The sequence below is a fragment of the Pomacea canaliculata genome, linkage group LG6 (assembly GCF_003073045.1).
Source record: "Pomacea canaliculata isolate SZHN2017 linkage group LG6, ASM307304v1, whole genome shotgun sequence".
In the NCBI taxonomy this organism is placed as follows: Eukaryota; Metazoa; Mollusca; class Gastropoda; order Architaenioglossa; family Ampullariidae; genus Pomacea; species Pomacea canaliculata.
The window spans coordinates 13271984-13295280 of record NC_037595.1 but is presented as its reverse complement, the minus strand read 5'-3'; the positions used below and the strand labels follow the sequence as shown (position 1 = coordinate 13295280).

Here is a 23297-nt window from a genome sequence, read left to right as displayed (position 1 = left end):
ATAACAACAACAATGAGGAGAACAGCTAACCCACCAAAGACACCTCCTAATATGGAGTAGTCATTCGTGCCATCTGAGGGGAAAAGAAAATTGTTTAGATTAGTTCTGTGATTAGTAGTTTTCAGACAACCAATAAACGACAGGTTACAAAAATGCTTACTTTTTTCTTTGGGTGTCCGTAAAATCTATGGATTTTCTCCAGCAATTTTAAACGTATTTGCAATATAACTCATAGTAGCAGAAGTTGGATCTTCAAAGTAAATTCACAAGCTCAGAAGGACCGAAAGAAAGAATTGAAAGCGTAAAAAAACAGAAGTTCTAGAAACAAGACAATGCAAAAACAAAAAAACAAAAAACAAAACAAAAAACAAAAAAATTGACAGTATGCTGCAAAGTATTGTAAAATTAACTGTTAGTATTATAACCGGGTGTTAGTATTTCAAATTAATATCATCGAATGCAATTTTCTATTATTTGGTTTGGTTCATAGAAGTGTAGAGGGGCGGCCGGTAGTCCAGGGTTTGTTGTTAAAGTTTTGGCGCTATAGACAGAGCGGGGTGGACATGGACATCGTCAACAAGGATGCTCGGCGATGTAGCGCTTGTAACGGTCCGCTGTCGCTCAAATGGATAAAAATCACTCATCAGCATTCATTTAACACTTCATTACGGCATGCAGGCAGGCGCATCCCCACAATCAATAATATATATTATATGTGTAAAACAAAACAATGTAGTTTAAAGGAAAGATAGAACAAAACATATATACAGCAATAGTTTGCGTCTAGGTCGGGATTATAATTTCATAACTTGTCTTACTGCTCCCATATCGCCTGCCTAGTCTCGTCTTGGCGTAAACTCCACAGTAAATGTGCAGCCAACAGCTTTTTTTGCATTTCTTCGAGACGGACTTCCACATGCTAGCTTAAGTTGAAAAGAAATAAGTTTTTCGTACTCGGAGGCCAAGCTGACACACGCCGGGCGACACCTTACACAGACCGCTACCACAGTTAAATCGTAACAGAGTGGACTGCTGGACACAACGTACTCCGGGTATTTGACTTCTAGAAATTTCTTATTATTTGGGAGCCATGATATTTGAGGCAAATATTGGGCCAGCAAGTCCCTTTCATTATCTATAATGCATTTCATAGACTGTACTCACTGTTGGAGCAGGTTTGTCCTGGTCCGCAAGAAGTGTATTCCACCCCCTCTGTTACAGACAAAAAATAGCATCAAATTATTTATCTCACCAAAACAACTGGCTTAAAAAGCACTATTTCCATCAGTAAAAGGCCAATATTGCATCTACGCTTTGCAGACGACATTAATCCAATAGTAGCACCAACAGCAAACTGTAAGCATGGAGAATATGAGACAGGATGTAGAAGCTAAATTGCTCACTAAATTGAGCCAACATGAGGAGACATTGTACCAATATCTCGACAGAAGTGAATCCAGTGCCATGACCGATATCTGACTTCTAGAACCTTTTTGTATTAAGGATCTCTGATTTTATGCATTGTAAGGCCAATAACGGGCCAGAAAGTCCCTTTCATTATCGATGATGCATTCCACAGACTGTGTACTCACTGTTTAAGCAGGCGCCATGACTTTGATAGTGAGTGTTGTCGCACTCACACCTGTATGAATTGCAAGATGCGTGGTCCACACAGGTCTGTCCTGATGTGCAATAATCTCCCGCCGCCACCTCTGTTACACACAAAAACATTATCAAATTATTTATCTCACCAAAACAACTGCCTTCAAATAAAGCACTTTTTTGTATAGGTCAAAGGCCGATCTGGATTTCGCTTGACAGACGACATTAATCAAATAACAGGCACCAACAGCAAATAGTGAGAATAAAATAGACAATAGGTCTACATCACAAATGTCACAGTTCTATGAGACAGGATGTAAAAGCTTAATTGCTCATATTTACTTTTATTGTAATCTGAATAAGAGAATACAATATCTTTCCGGACTTTCTGTGTAGTTTGTACTGTGACGGTGGTAATTAACGGTAAAAGCATGTAAAACCACTACTATGCGTTGCTTTTTTCAAACCCTGATAAGCCACTCCAAAATTTATTGTGATTGTGCAGGCACATAGTCCAACTCACAACAGCTTTTTAAGTCTCCTCGAGACGGACTTCCAATCGCTAGCTTACAAACTGGAAACGTGCTAAGTTTTTGGTACTCTTTAACCTTGTTGAGTGTCCCTGGTCACCCTTTGATGTTGAACAGATTAAGGTAAGCTAGTACTTATTGAAACCTTAAACACACTTACCGTGTTCAAGCCAGTGTTTCATGTCACTGGTCAAGATTAATAACCCTATTAACGGAGCAGTGACCACTGGATTTCTGGCCACAACCTAAGTCAGGTATTTAATTATAAAAATGTGTAATAATGATAACAGACCGTCTAAGGCCAGTAACGGGCCAGCAAATCCCTTTCATTATCGATGATGCATTCCACAGACTGTGTACTCACTGGTTAAGCAGAGACCAAACCTTTCATAGTGAGTGTTGTCGCACTCACACGTGTATGAATTGCAAGAGGCGTAGTCCACACAGGTCTGTCCTGATGTGCAATAATATCCCGCCGGCACCTCTGTTACACACAAAAACATTATCAAATTATTTATCTCACCAAAACAAGTTGCTTAAAATAGAGCAATGTATTCATTCTTTCAATGAAGGCTGATGTGACCGCTACGCTTTGAAGATGACTTTAATCTTATAGTAAACACATACAGCAAACCGTAAGCATGGAGAATAAAATTAAAGATTAGGGTTCAAATCACAAATGTCACAGGTCTGTGAGACTAGATGTGTAAGCTCAATTGGTCGCATGTACGTTTACTTTACATCTGTATATACTTTCTACTGTGATTGTTTACTATAATAACCAAAGGTATCAACACTGTAGCAGGTCTTCATACTCACTCTGCAAGCAGTCGCCGTCACTCAGGTAGTGAGTACTCGCACACTCACAGGTGTTCCAGGTACAAGTCGCGTTGTCCACACAGGTCTGTCCTGTAGAACAGCCACTACCCGCTGCCACCTCTGTTACCGACCAAACATACTATCAAATAGATTATCTCCGGAAATGAATTATATCAAGCGGAATTACTATTCCAATTTAAGTCTAACCTAAGTGAAAAGTTGTATTTGATGATTCTTTTAATAACAAAAATTCTAACTTGAAATGCCCTCAAATTGGGACCTACACTATACTTTGTCTTGTCTCTAGTACTGTAGTAACTGCTTCCACTCGGGGCTGCGAATTAAGTTAATCAGTGACAGGTGTCACGTGTCAGCCATGTTTCTGTGCCTGTGTTTCTCTCAGCGCTGGGGAATCACCGGAAATAGGCTTACACCAGACGACGTTTGACGTCATATTCCAGGCTATTTTTATCCGGTTAGAAGGGGAAGGTCGAGGCCTTTTTTTCGCTGATTGTAGCAACGCCTGACGTCATGCCTATGCTACGTCACGCTTCATCTGCTTGATGCTGAGTTCACTGTTCGTTGCCCCTCCCAACCCTGTCGGCAGTTTTGGCGCCAAAAGCCTTCACGCGCTGTAGCGTCACGTGGGTGTTGTGGGCGCTGGCCATTGGTTCCTGCCCCTGGGAGAGAATATAGCGAAGCCCACAGCGTAGCGTCCCTCGGGGAATAGGTATATATTGGTATATATCTTACGCAATTAAAACGTGAATTCTTTAGAACAAGCTGCAATTAAAGGTACGCGTCCTTTTCATTGGCGATGATGCCTTCCATACACTGTGTACTCACTGTTTAAGCAGACGCCAAAGCTTTCATAGTGAGTGTTGTCGCACTCACACCTGTTGAAGATGCAAGACGCGTGGTACACACAGGTCTGTGTCTGTCCTGGTATGCAGAAAGAGCCTGCTGCCACCGCTGTTACAGAATAAAAACATTATGGAATTATTTATGTAGAATGGTGTCCCCTCGCATAACTGGCTGAAGGAGGCAAATCTCTGTTGTATTGTTTTTTTGTTTTTTTTTTTACTGCGGTCGTGATTGCATGTACTGTTGGAGTGGATCTTAAAATCAGTGTATGAGCCTCATGAGAAAGAATCCATCATTAAACAAACAGCAGCAGGAATATCATAACACCTTCACTCACGGCGCTGTTGAATGAGAAAGATGCAGCTACGATTATAGCGAACATGTTTGAATGAAATTGTGATGGAACATTAAACTGAATGTTGGTGGACCTAAAAGCGTACAGACACTATTTATTCGCGTGTGTCTCTAGCCAATATGTTTTAAATGTATATTTAACGGAGAAATTTATTTTTTAATTCAATATTTCAATTTAATCTTTAAATCGTTTCTTTCAAAGTTCTTACCTTGACCAAGTGTCACATGCAAGGTTGAGATCAAGATCTGCAGAATAAGCTGGAAAAGATTAATTAATAATTTTAAGCGATTAAACACATTAAAGATTTTTTTTTAATAAACTTAAACAAATGTTTCAACTACAGAAATGTATCTTGTCTTATTTTCTTAAAGAAAGGCATCAAAGGAAAACTACTTCGTTGTCTGAAGAATGTGTTTACTAATTCATTAGATGTTGCGCTAATCTGGCGGAATCTATTAATTGTTTATCCATTGTTAGACGTTCTTTTTAGTTATCATTAACTTGTACCTGATGTGATAAATAACGATGTCACCCTCTCACTGAAATCACTCAAGATTTTATATTTTTATCTTATTATTAAAATACGACATGGTAACTGTCTAAGAAACCGTTCAGGTTTGCAGACACAGCTGACTAACTTACAGAGGGCAGGTAAACTGATAGGTAAATAGTGATAAATATAACTTTTAAAAAAGTAAAGGTAGATATGCAAAAGAGATGTTACAGATAAAACTTCCCCAGAAAAACTTTCCTAATCTCAACGTGGGGGGCAAAGCTGACTGTTTATACAAACATGGGACTGTAGGTGGCAAACTCGGAAAAAGAATATGAATAGTAAAGAGCGTATGACTAGACTGTTTAGCAATACTAATCATTGTATTTCTATCCCTAATTAGAATCAGGTAAGCACCTACAATTTGACAAAATTTCAATTTTGCGTCTCAGATCTAGCAACATATGTTTACATATACTGAAATTATTCAATAGAAATTTTTAATTTTTATTTTTAATGCTTGTCTGCCCGTTTCTAGCTATCTTTAGGATACAGTATTTATTGATGATAATTTATTACTCTTATTGCAGAATATTCTGTATCTTTCTTTATTATGCTTTTGAGGCTAGAGAAAGATGAGTCTCCTGACAGAAAATATTCGTTTATTTATTTAGGTGTACATATGTTTATAACACACTTTGCTGCTCTTGTTTGGATCTTCCACGGCGAGAGAAGATGAGTTTTAAACAAGCTGATACTAGTGGCATTTCTCATAAGCAGCAACTTCTGCGAGTGGTTGTAACAGTGTCTTGATAACCAACTCTAATTTACATCTAAGGCTATTGTAAGACAGTACAAATGTATGTAAAATCAGCATACTGCCATGCCACTGTGGTGTATTCACTACATGTGTGTGCTAATGTGTCTTTGCTGAGTGTGAACATGTATAATGATGCTGCTGGAGCATCGCTCAAACGAAAATTATCAACAAAAACAGCGGGAAAGGTGATTTTTTTTTTTTTTTTTTTTTTTTGCCCTTCGCACCTCCAGGTGCATAGGCCATCGACGACAGTTTACTGTTGTCGATGTTTTAGTAGCAAGGATTTGTTTTTACGAGGTGGGGGTGCTGGCCCCACGCCCAACCCTCCTCCTTTTTCAGCCGGGCTTGGGACCGTCCTTGGCGGAGAGCAGCCAGCCCTGTAAACAGGTGCCACGTGCAGAGAAAGAACAGCGTGCCCGAGACGAGAAATGAACTCAGGGCAGCCAACCTTCACTGTATTGGTGACAGGCGCTAACAGCGCTAACCGTTGCGCCACCGGGCCGCTGGGAAAGGTGATGGTGGACGATATTATCGATGTAGCTGAAGTGACCTACCTGTAAAAGTAAAATCCACGACAGGTGTGATCTGCAGCCTGTTGTCGCCATTGCTCAACTGTGTTTGCCAGTGACAACAGAGATAAGAAACTAAGACTTTAAGTCCAGACACTCAAGACCAAGCAGGTTTTATCGTTTATCAAACCCAAGAAACTTTAGTACAAGCGATCGTTATCACGACTAAATATTAACACCTTTAAACTGCTTGTGGATGATAATTCCTACAAACAGTGCAGTGGTGTGACACGGCAAAAGATGCAAAACTTCGGAAGTACGATTAGTAGTTGTGCCCTAACTCATTTGTATACCTTGGGTACGCCTTGCGCATAGCAATTCTCTATTCCTAAAAATGTATGTGTAGACATAGCTCTTTTCAACAATATTCAGCCACCCATTTACAACAATTAAAACTAATTTTTACAGGCTTTGCACTTTTCACTCACTTATATATATTCTATTTCTATAGCACTCTGATGTGTACATCAGCTATAAGAGGGTAGATGTAGGGCAAGGACGGAGAGAAGAAAAGGATAATGAGAATTACCTTAATTACCACACACAACACGCTACACTCGTTTGACACACTCGCCACTTATCTCAACACACGAATGTTTCTTGTGACGTGGAGACTGTGTAAAGACTAATATGAGGGACCATGATGAGGGACCAACATATCTGCCGGCCTTTTAACGTTATAAATACTATAAAAGGGAATTTAGTTTTTCCATTTTCCCTAAAGTGCATCCACTTAGTGATGGGGAGAAAATGACCAGATTTCGTCAACAGGTGACAGTGACAGATGTGAACCTGGGACTCTATGATTCCTATTATAATGAAGACAATAGAGTGTTTAACCACTGCACTAGCAGGGACCGCACATGAAAAGGTTTTAGCTGCATGTTAACACACAGGAGACAGTTATCTTTAAACATTTGACAAGGATTTTAGCGCGTCTGTGCACCTGACTCTAGGCCACTAAATAAATGTCGGAAAAGAACATTTGTAAGCAAGATGAAATTATTGTCACTGCTGTAAAAGTATGTCTCTTCATCCCGACTTTTAAATCTCGTAGCACGACTGAAATATTTCAAAGTTTACAGACATCTTTACTGGCGGGATTTTCTGCTTGTGTAAGCAGACGGAAGCAAATGTTCGAAAACCGGTGTGATCGTGTGAAGCATAAACTAGTTTATTCTTAGTCAGGCTTCTGTTTTAAAAATATATTTATACGAATACTTTCTCTATTCATCGTATTCCAGGTGTAGAGAGAAAAAGATGTGGGAGACGTTCACAGGAAAATTTGATCAAACCGTTAAAGACTGTCATTCTGATCACAACTGTTATAAGAAGTTTAAGAAATATTTGCTTATATATTAGGCAGTGTATGTTAATAAAATTTAAATGTGCGACTCTCAATTTTATAATAATTATTTAAGGTAGTAATTTATAGAAAACACATTGCGAACTATTTCGCTTAGGCAAAGGTAGGTTTTCGACTAACGACAGAGAAAATAATTATAGGCGGACTTTTATTTTGATTTTTACTTTATTTTAATTTTTTTATTTATTTATATTTTTTTTTTGACTAGTTAAAAGGGGAGAATACACACTTACATGCGGTGATAGCTTCACACGGTAGCGTCCCCTTGTTGAAGTATTTGTTGTAAATGTTGACTGACCAAAACTCAAATATGGGAGGAACGAGAAGACAACATACGATGCAGAAATGTGGGAAGTGGCAAAGGGATTGAAGAAAATATCACTGACTGTTGCCAGCAACGGTAATTCTATACCTGCTCCTTACTACTTAGGTGATATGTGTTAGGTGTCTCAGTGTAAGCAAAAATACTAAAATACTAATATTTAGCATATTTAGTGTAAGCATATAAGCATTTGCTTCCTTTTCATTTGACCACGCATTCATCGACTAAAACATGTGTTTATAACCAAGAAGACAGGGTCTCAGATAAATATGAACAAAGAGTTGTTCTAGTATGATTCGTTTTTCTTTATTCGTTAAATGATACCCTTTGAAACGTTCTATCTTAATTTTCTTTTCTTGTTTTGTTTGGGAATTTTTTTTTTGTGTGTGTGTTTGGCTAAGCTACAGTGTACAGAATATATTCCTACGGTATAATAATCAAAGAAAATGTAAATAGCAACATCTCCTACTTAACAGAAGGCTTTATAAAGAAACACAAACACAAACAAGTCACAAATTAACACTAAAGACTAAAAGACTGTCAACACCCAAAGGACAGACACGCTAACACATGACATAAAAACCTGCACACAGAGCATGCTGGGGCACAACATTATTCATAAAAATGTATTATGTAAGCAACTTTGCATACATTAAGGAATATCGCATAATACATAAGAATTTTACATAAAAAGAAAGTTACGATAAAAACATGAGTAAAAAGCTTACATGAGCGTTTTATTTAGGTGTCTGTAACTGGAAAATATACTATAACAATATAACGAGGTTTTAACACGGTTATGAAAACAAAAAAGAGCGATATAAAGAAAAGAGAAAAAAAAACCCGCATGATTTAGCAACACCACCGTTATTCTACAATAACAATGAATTCTCGATTCCATTCATCACAGATAAGAAAGAGAACATCTACACTGAATAGTCAGTGATTTGGAATGAGGCTGGAAAAAGAATCTATGTACATGGTAAAGAGTTTTCAAAATGGCTGCCAACAAATGATCTTTATTTTTATTTCGGAAAGATTGTCTTCCATGTCCATGGTATCGTCCTAACCCCAAGGAAACGAAGACTACCACTGAAACGTCGCTATTTCTGAGAAACACATAATCTGCACCTTGACACCGGGTCATCGGAGGCCGACCTCCTCAGGTCACAGGTAACGATGTACGTAACAATCCCACAACCACCCCCACCCCACCCCACCCCTACCCGCATCTTCTGATTGGAAGGGGAGTGCACTTGTGCAGTAAAGTTTCTCTAATGTGCACCTACGATTGGCAGACAACTCACGTCTGGTCTCCCGTAGCTGGGACAACCCCTGGGTCCGCCGGGCTCGTTTGAAGTGAGCTCAGATGAGCGAATAAAAGCTCTCATGTTCTCTTTCTTTCCTTTTCTCCCCTCCCTCGTCGTTCACTCTTTCACCTGTCTCGGCTACACCTTCCCTTTCCTTCACAATCTGCCGCTTTTGCAGCATTCCTGGTCAGAGTTGTTTACCAAATGGGGTTAATCAAAACGAAACAGTAAATACTGAGAAATAACTTAATTTCCTCAGTCTATGAATGCAACATGCTTTGTTACAAATTTTAAGATTTTGGAGAAGAAAAGTTTATCTTTACAGTTCTATTTGAGAGAAGGCCAGTCAGATGTGATTTTTTTGTGATGGACTGAGATAGATGAAATGTTTTGACCTAAAACTTAATGCAAAACCAAGAGCCTGAGCTGTAACAGCAGCAGACGACTCGTTAAAAATGTTTATCTCGCAGAAAATCGTGATAACAATCTGCAACCGCCGATTTTTTTTCTGACATTTTAACACATTGCCACTTTTTTTTTACCTCTCCCAAATCTTGCGCCACATTATTTCCTCCCCTTTCACTCATTATCCAGGTCTTTGGTCCTCCTCCTAATGTATGTCTTTCCTTTTCTTGCGAGCTGTCACTTAGCGATGTCATTAAGGTTCCCAGCCTAAGCGGGAGCAACTCTTGTAACCATCTCTGGTTGCCTCGCTCCTTTCTTCCTCTCCCTTCATTAAAAACCCTCCCCTCGTCTCTCCACCGACAAGTGGAGGGAGTGGTGCGCCGTTCACATCTCGATGAGACTGAGGCGTGATGTCGTCGTGGTTGATGTAGTCGGCGTCGCTGTTACCCGAGCCGTCGTCTACTTCACCTGGACACAGGTACACCCACTTGCTGCTTACCTTGATTGCGTCCCTTTAGTGTGTCACCTTTTCCTCCCTCCTCCACCCCAGTCCCCCCAACCACCACTCGCGAGCTTCTAACGCCGCTTGTTTTCAAGCCAGGCTCGCTCGACAGGTAATTCCTTCTCGGTCTCTCACTCTCTCGCGCGTCGCCGGGGCATTTGCCTGTCACATACGGCACGCCAGGTAAAGTGAACAGGTTTTGTTGATCTCCACGGGACGGACGCGGACAGTTGTGAGACTTTCTGGGGCTCGAGTCCTTGAGGGTCTGTTGTTATTTTAGCGCTGACGTGGAGAGCTGCACAGTGCGCTGATGTGTGCAGGTCCTGATGACAAACTGTCACCCTGCGTCGTCAGTGGGAACTCTGCACCACTCCTCTCCGTGGACGTGCATCGGTCCGGACAGAGTGACGGGCCTCGGTGATCTCACACAACTTGTTCAGTCACCGGTGGTTTGTTTTCTTTCTCCAGGACTTGTGAAGATACTATGCAGTCGGGTGGAGTGGTTTACCTTGCTAACGAGAGGTTACGTAAAGTTTCGACTTGTCGAGTGCATCAGCAAACAAGTGATTGAGTGGTATCTGTTACTTTCTGTTTACCAACAGCCACATCGACAGTCAGGGTGCACTTAACGTGTTTATGTTGTCTGGTGTGATGTTTATCATTTCTGCATAGCTAAGCATTTTTTCCACTCTGGACCAATGATGGGGGGAAACCTCGCCGTGCAGATGGGAGGTGAACATGATTGTGGAGCTGGACGGAGTGACAGACGGTTGTACATCTGATCCACCCGCCAGAACTAGCAGTCGCGCGTGTCCTTGCTCACTTTTTTCTTTCTTTCTCTCCAGCCAAACTGTTTTGCATCCCCACACACCTACTCCTGCTCGTTCTATCGTGAGTCAGAGCTAAAGACATTTCCATGGAAATACTTCTAGAATTTTTTTAATTTTTTTTTAGATAACTACACATGGACCACGTCCTTGCTTCCGCCCTGTGATGCGATGAATGTGAAAAGAGATGTTTGAGGAGATTTTGCCCAAAGTATTTGTGACTGAAAACATTGAAATGTGATCTCCTTCTAGAGCTTTCTTCTCTTGTTCTTTGCGTCTTAGTGTGAGCCTTATCTTAGTCTAGTCTTATGAAAAGGCAGGGTATGCATTGTGCTGGAATCTTTCCCAATACTTATATTAGCGGTAAAGAACCACCTACTTTGTACCAACCATGGAGGAGATTAAGTTCAGTCATCTGAAACCAGCGGTGCTGCATTATGACACAGGTATGTGACAAGCAAGTTTCGCTAATGTCCCACGAACCATCAACGGTCATGTCCTCACAGGACAGCAAGCGGAACAAATGCTTTACGCACTGCTTGAAATCAGTCCTGACGGGGTCGGTGTGAAAGATTTGCACACAAAGTGTCATCTGACCTTGTGCCATTGTTGGAGCTGGGCGGTCCTCGGCAGATGTACGAGTATGTGTTGTCATTGTTAGTGTCGTGGAAGTTTCTTTTGTCTTCGACATGCGACAGGCGACAGGAATTTCTTGGCAGCTGCCGAGAAGGAGAAACCGGTGGGCGCCAACTAGTCCTCACCCACGATAACTGCTGTGCGATAAATATCGGCATTATCTGACCGAGGAGATAAGAAAAGAGAGGATCAGCGGCTGCTAAGTGAGGTGAGCGGATAAGTGTTCATGCTCACCGACATCGCAGACTTTTTTTTTTTCTTTTACAGACTCGTTAGGAAACCCCGATCTCAAGTGATTTGTAGCTGGGAAGGAATTCACATTAAGCACTCGGGTGCATTGTGAGAACACAGAAAAACAGACTTCTGTCCACTGTCAACACCTTGTCACAGAAATCAGAAGTTACTGCAAGACAAGGTAGTGCTACCCGAGTTCACGGACTGTATAGTTCTGAAGCGGTGCGGAGCAGTAATGCCACTGCCAGAAACTGTTAATTTGGTTAAGCAATTTTTGCATCAAGGTGGAGTTCTTTTGGATAAAATTTCTTGAATACAATACTTTGTATGATTTGTAACATTTTAAAAACTTGTGCAGAATATGAAGACGCGGCGGATATAGAAAAACTCGGTTTCAACAAAAGAAGTGAATTGTGAATCCTTACAGTGGTTTATACTCAAAGATCTTCAAGACATTTGACAAATCTGTTGCCAAGTTTTATTCTGTCCTCGAACATCATAAAGTGCGGAAGAACACTCAGAAATAACTGACCCGCAAGTGATTACGGCCCTTGAGCTGCGCGGGACGCTAGGTGGCGTAATGAGGATGAGTTCGTTGCGGCTGGCGATCCTGGGGGACGGGAAAGTGGGCAAATCAGGTGAGTGAACTCAGGTGTTCGTGCCAACATTCGAGTGTTTGCTTGAAGTTCTTGTCCAAAACCTAGGGTGACCTAAGCATCTAGACCTGACCTTTAGCAAGTAGGTCTGAACAGCATGAAAGTGATTCATTTCTAGCACTGTGCTGAGTTGACTATGGCTGAATAGTTTTGTTGATTTTAGAAAATTTACATAGTCATTTTGCAGAAACAGTGTGTGCAGATTAGTTAAAAGAGGCATCGTCAGCCATATATATATAACTGTACACACACTAGGACATAATCCAGGAGCGGATACAAACAAGAGTTTTAGAGGCACACAGCATATCAACTATTAATCAAACTTAAATATTTCTGATTAATCCATCAACATTTTTTATTTCTTTCTTGTATATGTATGAACTAAATGACTAATTAAAAAATTGTTTTTAAATGTCTCTCGATTTTTCTACATATTGAGCAGGTGCTCAGGATTATAATGTAATGACAAAGGAAAATATCTGGTGTGTGCTCTACCGCTGTCACTTCTTTGAGGGAAAACCTCTCCCTTGCTCCTCCCAAAATGTCAGGGTCAGGTATGGAGACATACAGAGACATACAGTCGTAGACACACGGTTCATGGGGGTACAACAGACATCTAAAGAAGCCGCCCAGACTGCTGCCTATGTACGATGATGTGACTGCGACTTCAAACGTTCGTTGTGACAGCTGTGGCGCCTGGTGACGAGACAGAAAAACGCCTCCCCCAACCCCCATCTATGTTTCTCTCTTCCCGATCGCTCACAAAACATTCTCTCACACACAAATCCACACTCTTTCTCTCTCTCATGCAACCCTCCCTCTCTCTCTCACACACACACACGCGCGCACACATGCCGCACCACACAAAGCACAGAAGTTTGCCCATCATCAAGGCCTGTCAACGTTGTCTTAACGGTTCATATGACGTCAGAGCTGTCAGAAGAGCATGACTGAGCCGTTCCAATCTTTCAAGCAAGTGAACTGTCTTGAAAGACAATAGGAAAAAGATAGGACAGCGACTGTAATCGGGGTTCGGTGAATCCCGCTCACTATTTCAAAAGTAGTCTTGTCGATGGCATTAGCTTGATGGCAGTCAGGTGTTAAGCCTTCATCCATCATCCATTGGTCTCTGACGATCTTGTCATATCTTATCTTTCCATTTTCATTGCTTGTTGCATGCGTATTCTTAGTTTTCTTTGTGTGTTTGGTACTCATTGGGGTGTGTTTGTGTCTGTGCGGGGTAGGGGGTCTTCAGATTCCTTAAACAGCTCGGATTAAAATCGCTGCATATTTTTGTGTGACTCGCATTCTTGTGCATAAAAGAGTGCACTGAAATGGCGCCGCCCCAGGTCAGGCCTGTATCCGATGTCTTTAGTCGCTTGACACAGGAAAATGCTTGCTGGGTCATGTCAACTTTTTATGTCACCTTAATGTGTGTAACGTACTCAAACTTCCCAGCATGACTAAACGTCTTAGTTCAAACTTCCGATGGATTAATAAACATTTTCTTGGGTTTATTTATCAAAACAAGCTCAAAGCATATTGTGAGTTGCATAATTTTGCTTTTGCCATGCTATAATGTCTCATCCTTTACTTTTATTTCAAGCAAAATGCCAATCGAAGATTCACATGACCGATAAGCTTTATTTTTCTTCGCTTCATGAAGAGTCGTTTGGTTTCGCTGCTGTGCCTTCGAATAGTACGCTATTCTATACCACGACCGATGATATTTTGAAAATATCAGCAAACTATTCGAAGGCACAGCAGCGAAACCAAACGTCTCGTCATGAAGCGAAGAAAAATAAAGCTTATCGGTCATGTGAATCTTCGATTGGCATTTTGCTTGAAATAAAAGTAAAGGATGAGACATTATAACATGGCAAAAGCAAAATTATGCAACTCACAATATGCTTTGGGCTGGTTTTGATAAATAAACCCAAGAAAATGTTTACTAATCCATCGAAAGTTTGAACTGAGACGTTTAGTCATGCTTGGAAGTTTGAGTACGTTACAACTCCACATTGTTCGCTTGTTAGCTGGACAAATTTAAATTCTTCGTCTCGACATTGACAGAGATTGTTAAACTAAGTATTACCTCAGCAATGTGTTAATGTGTGCAAATACATGCAAGTGTCGTGCAACATCCGCGAACGGCGGATTGCGCTGGTCCTCTCCTTCCCCCTCCTCCCAATGCTCGCAAAAAAAAAAAGACAAAGAATGGTCCAAACTTTTCATGGTGCTGTACTTTTAAGAAATAGTACCGAAATAGTATTTATTGGATGATTTCACAGAGAATGCCAATCATTGATATTAGGTCAATCTTTAGACTGCACCATTATCTTGACTTTCATCATTTGTTACACCACTGGATACATTTGTGGACCTTACCATCGGTGTTAAGAGTTGTTCGTGTTAGTCACGATTTCCAGTTTTATTGGAGACACAGGACAATTATTTCTTACAACGCAAATTTTGAAATGTTCTACTTCGTATCATCATTGTGCATCATTTATCGTCATGTTCGCCATTCTCATCATAGACCATCAGACCATCTCCTCGGTCCGGTGGCGCAACTGGGAAATCGTTCATGGCCAAACCGATGTCTGAAGACAGTTGGTTCACTTCTCGCCTTTGACAAGCATGTTTGTTTTCGCTAGCTCCCTGTGATATAGCCTCAACTGCTGACTCGGTATTAAAACTCGAACAAGCAATAATTAACAAGATTGATTTCTCCTGTCTTCGGTTAAATTCTAAAGAGCAAGAATAAATGAATCGACCTATGAACTACGTTTGTCATAACTGCATTAGCGTTGCAAACTGAGCCTGGAGTAAATACATCGTTACACAGAAAGCTTATATATATATAAAATAGGTATATCTTACATATAAAGGGCTTAAGAGATTTATGTGAAGGTAAATCCCACTATAATGGTCACACATTTCAAGAAAAGGTCGCAATGGCCTCATCATTAAGCTCACAGTAGTAGCAGTGTCATCTAAATCTGCGCAGAGTTCATGAGCTCCGATTGCATTACACATTATATTCTGTAATGGCAACTAATCTCTTGGCATTAACTCAGCGCAGGTTTTATTGCATGGGCACTGTATTTTAGTAAACCCTTTTATTTTGTCCTGCAGTGTGCAGACGTGGCTGCACTGTCCGCCTCACCGATGATACCTGCCAGACACTTGGCAACCTTATCCTGGGCTTTCAGTCCAACAGGCAAATCCTGATGACTTATCCAGACTGGTTTCCCGGCAGTCTGTTTTTGGACTTGATACCGACTTTATCCTTTGTTTCCGTTTGTAAAGCTCTTTCCGAGTATAACCGGGTTTACCCTTGCAGACGGGGATTTGAAGAAGGGATATACATCGACCAATCCCTGCATGCTGGTCTTAGTTGTGTAGGAGACTCCGCGAAGCGTCGACCTTTACCTCAGTTTCTAAAGTGAACTTCTGAGGACGCATTGCTTCGTCCCTGCCTGCCCTTGGTTTTCATTTAGTTTAATTTCTTTCTTCCCAAATAAGAACATGTACCGACTAATGTGATGGAAAACCAATGGATGGCTCCAAAAAAAGAGGGGGCGGGTAGATGGTGACAATTCCTTACATTGAAATTTTTTATGATTTTTGTCTTGAAAGTCTTTTACTGGAGTCCAGACAAGCAGCTGGCCTTGGAAGGAGGACTTTTGATTGTGGTGGTGTCATTCAACATTCTGCCACTTACCTGAAGCCTGTAATTGATGTCAGTAACTGATGTATGAGTTGATGTAAGAATCCTGCTGACTGATCTTGGCCTCTCCTTGGATGGTATTTGTTTTTCCCCCGAGGCCGATAACTGTCGTTGGGTAGAGCAATGTTGGTGGGACAAGGCGACTCCCTTTGTGTAAGTGAGGAGGCAAAGTGTTACCCATTAACATACCGTACTTCCACGACCTTCTCCTTTATTGGTGTTTTCTCGGTGTAAGATCGACTCGGGGACAATAAGAGAAAAAGTCAACAAAACCTCCCTTGCCTTTATGTTGTCTGTATCCTGTCCAAAGAGGTAGGAAAAACACCGTTGCGAGAGAACAACATCTAAACAAAATTGTTTAGTAAGCAACATGAGTCTCAGAAGTTTTATAATAGTTCTAGGATCATTTTCTCACAGATATAATTTCCTTGCTGTATTCCGACTTGAAAATTGTTTTTGGTGTTGCTGACTAATTGTCAGGTAGTAGTTTTTAATTTCTAACAGCATCAAAAAATAATTATTTAGTGAGTTTTCTTTGGCTTTTTTTGGGAGTAGGAGGCGGGGGGACATAAGCTTAATATCGCTCATCGTCTCATGAATACTTGACGATAAGTAAGAGGTGTTTAAAGTGCAATATTTCAGATACGACTTCTATGAAGCAGGCTGTTATGAGGACGTTGACCTTCCCTGAATGAATATCACAAGGTAGCTCTGGTTAACTGAAGGCCTACTTCTTTTTATTATTTTGAAAGACTTGACCTCTTTCTGTCTCGAACGCTTTAAACATTTTGAGATGAATAATCTGCCGGTGAAATCGGCCTCGTATTCGTTTCACGGCTCATTTCAAACTACGGCTCATAGCTACGGTCTTAGGCAAAGGCAAAGTTTGAGGTACATCGTTCTTAAAGAATGTGAGCGAATACACAGTTCTCTTTGTGGAAAGAATAGCTTTACACTTTTTAAATCAGAGGTGAGTTTGTAGGTGTCTGAAGCGGCATTGCTTTCCATATCTCTTTCTTTACCCGGCTTGTTGAATTCCGAAAAAAAGGTAAAGATCGGTATGTAACCTATTCAGGTCGTTGGGAACATAACTTTCTGAAGTTGTGAGGAAGGTACTCCTCTCCTCTCTCTCGCTACTTTCTACCTTCCCTCTCCCAACCAATTTCTTTTTCTCTCTCTCTCTCTGTTTTCCTCCTCTGTCGCGCTTATGGAATCCGAGGCACCTCACTGCGATCCAATGGGCTGACCAGCTGGGAAAGCAAAGAGTTCCGCCTGTTGTCCAACAATAAGTTCGCTCGACCGCGTCCAGGTGTCAAGCCCCTACCTGTCGTGGCAGGGACCAGCTGTTGGCTGCACCGTTGACCTCACGTCCAGCCCTCGCTGAAGTGTTCCGCCTCCTCACCTTTGCGGCGGCTGCGAACTTCTCACCTGTGTCCGCGGCGTTCCTCGGCGAACGGGAGGCGATTCTCTCACCTGGGCTGGCTTATCGACACATTCCAGTGGAGATTAGCTGCCGCCGTACCTGCTGCTATACTATCGCAACAAGAACAGAATTCTTGAGCCTTTCAAAGTCAGAATTACGGTAAACAGTCCTCCTGCTGGCCTTGGACAGCTTTTGGATATTCGAGCTTGAAAAGAGGGTCATTTGGGAAATGAATACCTTAGACAACCTCCCCTATTCTATCGTTAAGGACTGAGCGATAACAGATTGAGGTCAAACAAGCATGCAAGTGATAAGAGAGTGCGAGAAAAGATGTGAAATTAAATAATGATAAAATGAAACTGACAGATAATATTTTCTCTTAAATATTTTTATTTTTTATTTTATTATTGTAAATGGCTTCCAGTAAGGAGTGGACTTGTCATGTGAATGAGAAGAAAAGATGAGCTTAGCTCACAAAGTTACTAGAGATTATCTGCGTCATCGTCGTCGTCGTCGTCGTTGTTGTTGTTGTTGTTGTTGTTGATGATGATATCTAAATGCTAAACGACTGTTTCCTTTCCTTCACAAAGAAGTGACTGAGGAATTCCACAGTCCACTGTCAGACAAAACCATCAAGGGGTCTACCCTACTCCGTCATTTCGCGGACACAAAAGTCGCCCTCCTGTTATCAGCAGACTCCGTCCAGCGAGTTTCTAACCCCACAACTTGGCTTTTGTTGCCTCCTTCGTGGCTAACTGGGGCTCATGCCACTATTTGCTGACTGTTACGAGCATTCCTTCGCAGCATGAGGCAACTGAAAATAAATGTTATCCTAGAGTTTTGCTCTACTCCACCACCGGAAATGTTTCTCTTCACTGTCTCTCCCCACTACCGTGCTAACCACAATATGTTGTGTGTTTACGCAACAATGTCAAAATATTTTGACAGTTAAACTAATTTTTTTTTTTTTTAGTTTTGTGCAGTCTGGCTAAGCCCGTCATACAACTGTTTTAATTTAAATTTTAGCTGAGCATGAAGCTCGTGACTGTGTCTGACATTTACTGCAAGAAGCATTCTGTTTCTAGTTTCATTTATAGTTTTGATGTTAACAAGGGGAAGATCCTTGGATAACTCTTGCGGTGGTTGTCCTAACCTTCAGTTATGTCCCCGTGAATTACCTCGCCTGCCTTTTCACCCCTGCTCACTTAATCAGCCTGTCATAAAAAGAAAACCCAAAAGGATCCGAAGGTAGAGCGCCATTAATTTGTGACTGAAACCACAAACAGATTGTCTCATTTGTAATGTTATCCTCAAGACACATTTGTAATGTCAAGTTTCTGATGATTTGTTGAGAAATGGAACTGTTTCTGCGCTCACACGATCATTAAATGCTGCGGTCCAGTGGCCCTCTGTTGTCAATCCAGTCATCTCCTATCAGGCGCTTTGCATGGCATTCCAAATCCCTTTGATCGTTTACCAACCAGGTTTTTACCAGTTCCACCCCCGCCTCCTCAGACCTGACTTTTTTTCCAGCGGAGGTTTGTCCTGAAGTGTTTACCACGAGCCGCCTTGGCTTCGTGCTTGTCGCTGTCCTCACAAGCTTAACCCCAGGGTAGCCCTCGTGTCCACCGACCTCGTGGTGACGGCGTGTGCTTGTTGTGGCACGTGACTGGACCACCTACACGTCCTGGGCTCACCTTTCTCTGACTCAGCTTCTGAAGTTCATTAGTTTTCCCACTCCTCATATCTCTGTAAACACACTCCTCATATCTCTGTAAACACACTCCTCATATCTCTGTAAACACACTCCTCATATCTCTATAAACACACTCCTCATATATCTGTAAACACACTCCTCGTATCTCTGTAAACACACTCCTCATATCTCATGATATTGTGCTTCTGTATCGCTAAGTGCAACTAAAATCACATAATAATTTAAAGGAGTACCACAGGTGTCTTCTTGCTTAAAGTTTCTGTACTCAGTCAATATGTAGGTGTTAAGACAACTTTTCGTGGATTGTTTTAAATGTAAGCCTGTTCTATTATTAAATGGATCTTAAGGTATGTCAGAGTGGACTAGGATGAACATGTTAGAAATGATTGGACAAAATATATAGTAACTTCCATTGGTTCCCCTTTATTCAAATGCAAAGATTACCAAGCACAAAAGATGTCACACATCATGTCACGAATCCTCGTGTTCAGTCATCACTAAGATCGTCCAGGCCTCAACTAATAGGAAAGTTGGGATTGTGTGTGTTTGTGGTCATTATTTTGACAGCTTTTCTGTCCATACTTCTGAACTGAGAATGAAGAGAATTTTTCACTCAGTATTTGGAAAATATTTTACATTCAGTCGTTGGGAAAAGTGTGCTTTCGTAGACCTTTAAAAAGTAAAATCTCTCCACGTTAACTACGAACTGTTTCTTTCTGTCCATAGCTGTCACAGTGAGGTTCCTGACCAAGCGGTTTATTGGAGAATATTGTTCCAGTATAGGTAAGTGTAATACATATGTCTACTCCAATTTGTTCATTTATTCTTGGTCTTTTTTTTTTAAATCTCATTTTCTGAAAACGTCGCTTGTTGCCACACAACCTGTTTCTTGTTTATAATTATATATTTTTTCTAACACCACCGATGATAATCATGGCACACGACTAACACAGCAAGGATTTATCATTTACAGTATGTGTTGATGGGGAGGGGGAAGTCTCCTGATAGCACTGACAGATGAAAATAATAGTCTTCCAGCTCCAGCTCCTGCTCCCCTTTTTGGCACAAACACCTAGAGCCTTGAAGGTCTCCCCTCCCAACCTATATCCGTGTTATAAAACATTTCAATAAAATAACTCTTGAAAAACACTCAATTTCCGTCCTCGATTGACACCAAGCAACGAGCGCCATGATAACATATCCCGGCCCCAGGGCGTCTCGGGTACCAGTCCAGTGGGCTCTGGCGACAAGGACCTTCAACCCCTTTTCAATGAAACTGCGAATGGAGGCCAAAGTCCTGGCGAGCGCCAAGGCAGGTGACAGAGGGCCAAGGTTTGTCAAACACACCTCAAATTTCCAAGTCGGGGGCCACCGGAGATGACCTCAGGCCGCCCATTGCTGCTGTCCTCAGCACTGCCAAGAGCAGGAGACCAAGAAGAGGATTATGAGCCTATCGCCAATGTGATCATTCTTTTATAGAATAAGCAAGATTCGAACCGATCCGCTAAGTTTTAAGTCTTGGTCGTTGTAGCTAACTTCGCCTGACTCATTATTAGGTATTGCGATGACTTACAGAGAAAAAAAAAGTGACTAATCTTGAAGAAAGTTAAGTGTCAGCGATAGTGTTCACATGTTGGGAAGTATTTTACAGAACTGCAAATTATTACAGATATTTGAGAAACTTCAATGACAAACTGTCTTTGTATGTTGGTGCTGAACATTGAATACACCATCACATTTCTTCTTCCTCTCTGCTTGCGCACCCACGTCTTCACTCCATTATCAAAAGGTCGAGCAGCATACAATATCCTGTGAAAAAAATTATGTTCAACTGAGACTAGAAGTTGATGCCAGAGAACTAGAATTAAATTTTATAACTCGCTCTAATATAGGCTTACTAGGTAGTATTTTTTCTAATTTAATGACCGATTGTTGTCGCTGTGGACTCCGTCTAAAGCAGTTAAGCATGGGTTGTCCCCCCGTGGCATTCAGTGCTGCATGATTCACTACAAGAGAGCAGACACACTTCTGTTACTGTACACCACCGTTCGCACCCTCGTGACGATAAAGGCTTGCGTGAATTTTCAATGAAGGCTGGAAGTCTGAATGAGGCTTTTACAAGCCGCCCCCTTCTGGCCAAACACAAGAAGAATGGTGTCTTTCGGAGTGAGTGGGGGAGGAATAGCCTCCTCTGACCTGTAGGGTACTGAGGTCATGTGCTTGATTGGCCTGGGGCACCGCGTTAAACGTGGTTACCTCGAGGGTACGACGCACAAAGGCATTCTGCACCGAGAGAGACTTGGTTTTTGTTTCCAATCTTTTATATTTATTTGTTGTTTGTGTAAGTCTTGTTTGTGTTCTGATCCACTTTATGTGGTTTTTTGTCTACTTCAGATCTTCTGTACCGATCCACAATCCGACAAGATGATACCATCACTGACGTGGAAGTGTTGGACACTTGTACAAAGGTAATGCTGACAGCTGAGCTTGTGACGTACTTATTGACGAGTAACAAAGGTAATGCCGACAGCTGAGCTTTCTGTGACGTACAAAGGTAATGGTGACAGCTGAGCTTGTGACGTACTTATTGTCGAGTTACCAAGGTAATGGTGACAGCTGAGCTTGTGACGTACTTATTGACGAGTTATAAAGGTAATGGTGACAGCTGAGCTTGTGACGTACTTATTGACGAGTTACAAAGGTAATGGTGACAGCTGAGCTTGTGACGTACTTATTGACAAGTTACAAAGGTAATGCTGACAGCTGAGCTTGCTGTGACGTACAAAGGTAATGCTGACAAATAAGCGTGTGATGTACAGATTGACATATTTCATCAACAGCTCGTCTCGTTAGCTACCTTTGTAAATCATCATCATCATCATCGCTACATAAATTGTCTTGGCATCTCCTTTTTTGCTTCTCTGCTTTAAAATGTTCTCTGTTCATAGACGTTTCTTTTTTCCTTTTTATTATCGTTTACTTTTTGCATTTCTTTCCCTCGCTCCTTCTGTTCCCTTCGAATTTTTCAACAGCTTTCAAAACTTATTCAACTTTTCTCTACTGTGATTTTTTTCTTCTTTTTTAAGAACTCAAACGGCAGTTTGGACGAGAGCCGCATCAGCTGGGCAGACGCCTTTGTCATCGTCTACAGCATCTGCAACCGCCGATCTTTCTACACGGCACGAGCGCTGATCGACAGCATCAACAAGTCGCGGGCCTCCGCCTACGTCCCCGTGCTGTTGCTAGGCAACATGACCGATCTTGAGCATCGACGCGAGGTGGGCGTGGAGGAGGGTCACGAGGTGGCGCTGGAGTATGGCTGTCAGTACTACGAGGTGTCCGCCGCCGAGAGCGCCCTCAGTGTCAGCATAGCCTTCCAGGCCTTCCTGCGGGAGGCTCGCATCGTCCAGCAGCAAAGGACAACCTTGTTCAAGCGTCGGAGGAGCTCTCTGGGGTCCGTCAGCAAGAAGCTGGGCGCCATGTTCGGCAAAAGCAGCAGCAGCAAGGACTCCAGCGGCGATGCGGACAAAAAGAAACAGACGACAGACTCGGCGGAGAAGAAGTCGTAGTTGTCATGGTTTCGGTAGATATGTTTACATTCAGCAGCTCACGATACAACCAATAGGCAGCTACGGCGCCCTGTTTCAGGTAGTCACAAGGATGCAACGAAAAATGCATTTATGGCGGCTTCGATGACGTCATCAATACTGTCTCCGTTACACACCAGCTTCTTGCCTGTAGATGATCATTGTATGATCTCAGAGCGATCGCTCGTTCTTTTTAATGCAAGCTGACAGTATAAATTTATTACAAAAATACTTTTTATTTTGAAGGTTAATTTTTGTTTTATTTTATTTTATTTTTTTTTTTTTAGTTTCGTGCAGTCCGGCTAAGCCCATCATACAACTGTTTTCATTAAAATTTTAGCTGGGCACGAAGCTTATGACTGTGTCTGACATTTACCTGCAAGAAGCATTCTCTTCCTAGTTTCATCAAGAGCTTTGATGTTGTAGACGTGTTATCAAAGGGGAAGTAATTTGTCATGTCAAGGGTTAAGCTGACTTGACATTCGAGTTGTTTCATGATTCTCTGCTGGAGACACCTTTAGCAATAT

The 23297-nt window shown here is 41.6% G+C and overlaps 1 protein-coding gene and 1 long non-coding RNA gene across 2 annotated transcripts; one reads left to right on the top strand and one right to left on the bottom strand.

Annotated features, from left to right (window-relative positions):
- Positions 1 to 2781: 2781 nt before the first annotated feature.
- Positions 2782 to 4430, bottom strand: LOC112567367. The gene is made up of 3 exons (XR_003099813.1): positions 4379 to 4430; positions 3798 to 3923; positions 2782 to 3071 (listed from the first exon to the last, which is right to left on the bottom strand). It is a non-coding gene; the product is annotated as an uncharacterized LOC112567367 (long non-coding RNA).
- Positions 4431 to 10097: 5667 nt separating this feature from the next.
- On the top strand, positions 10098 to 23054 carry LOC112566899 (ras-related and estrogen-regulated growth inhibitor-like protein). The gene is made up of 4 exons (XM_025243322.1): positions 10098 to 12292; positions 19910 to 19966; positions 21578 to 21651; positions 22270 to 23054. The coding sequence occupies exons 1-4, from the start codon at positions 12235 to 12237 to the stop codon at positions 22750 to 22752; spliced, it is 672 nt and encodes a 223-aa protein (XP_025099107.1). The 5' UTR covers positions 10098 to 12234; the 3' UTR covers positions 22753 to 23054.
- The last annotated feature ends 243 nt before the right edge of the window (positions 23055 to 23297 follow it).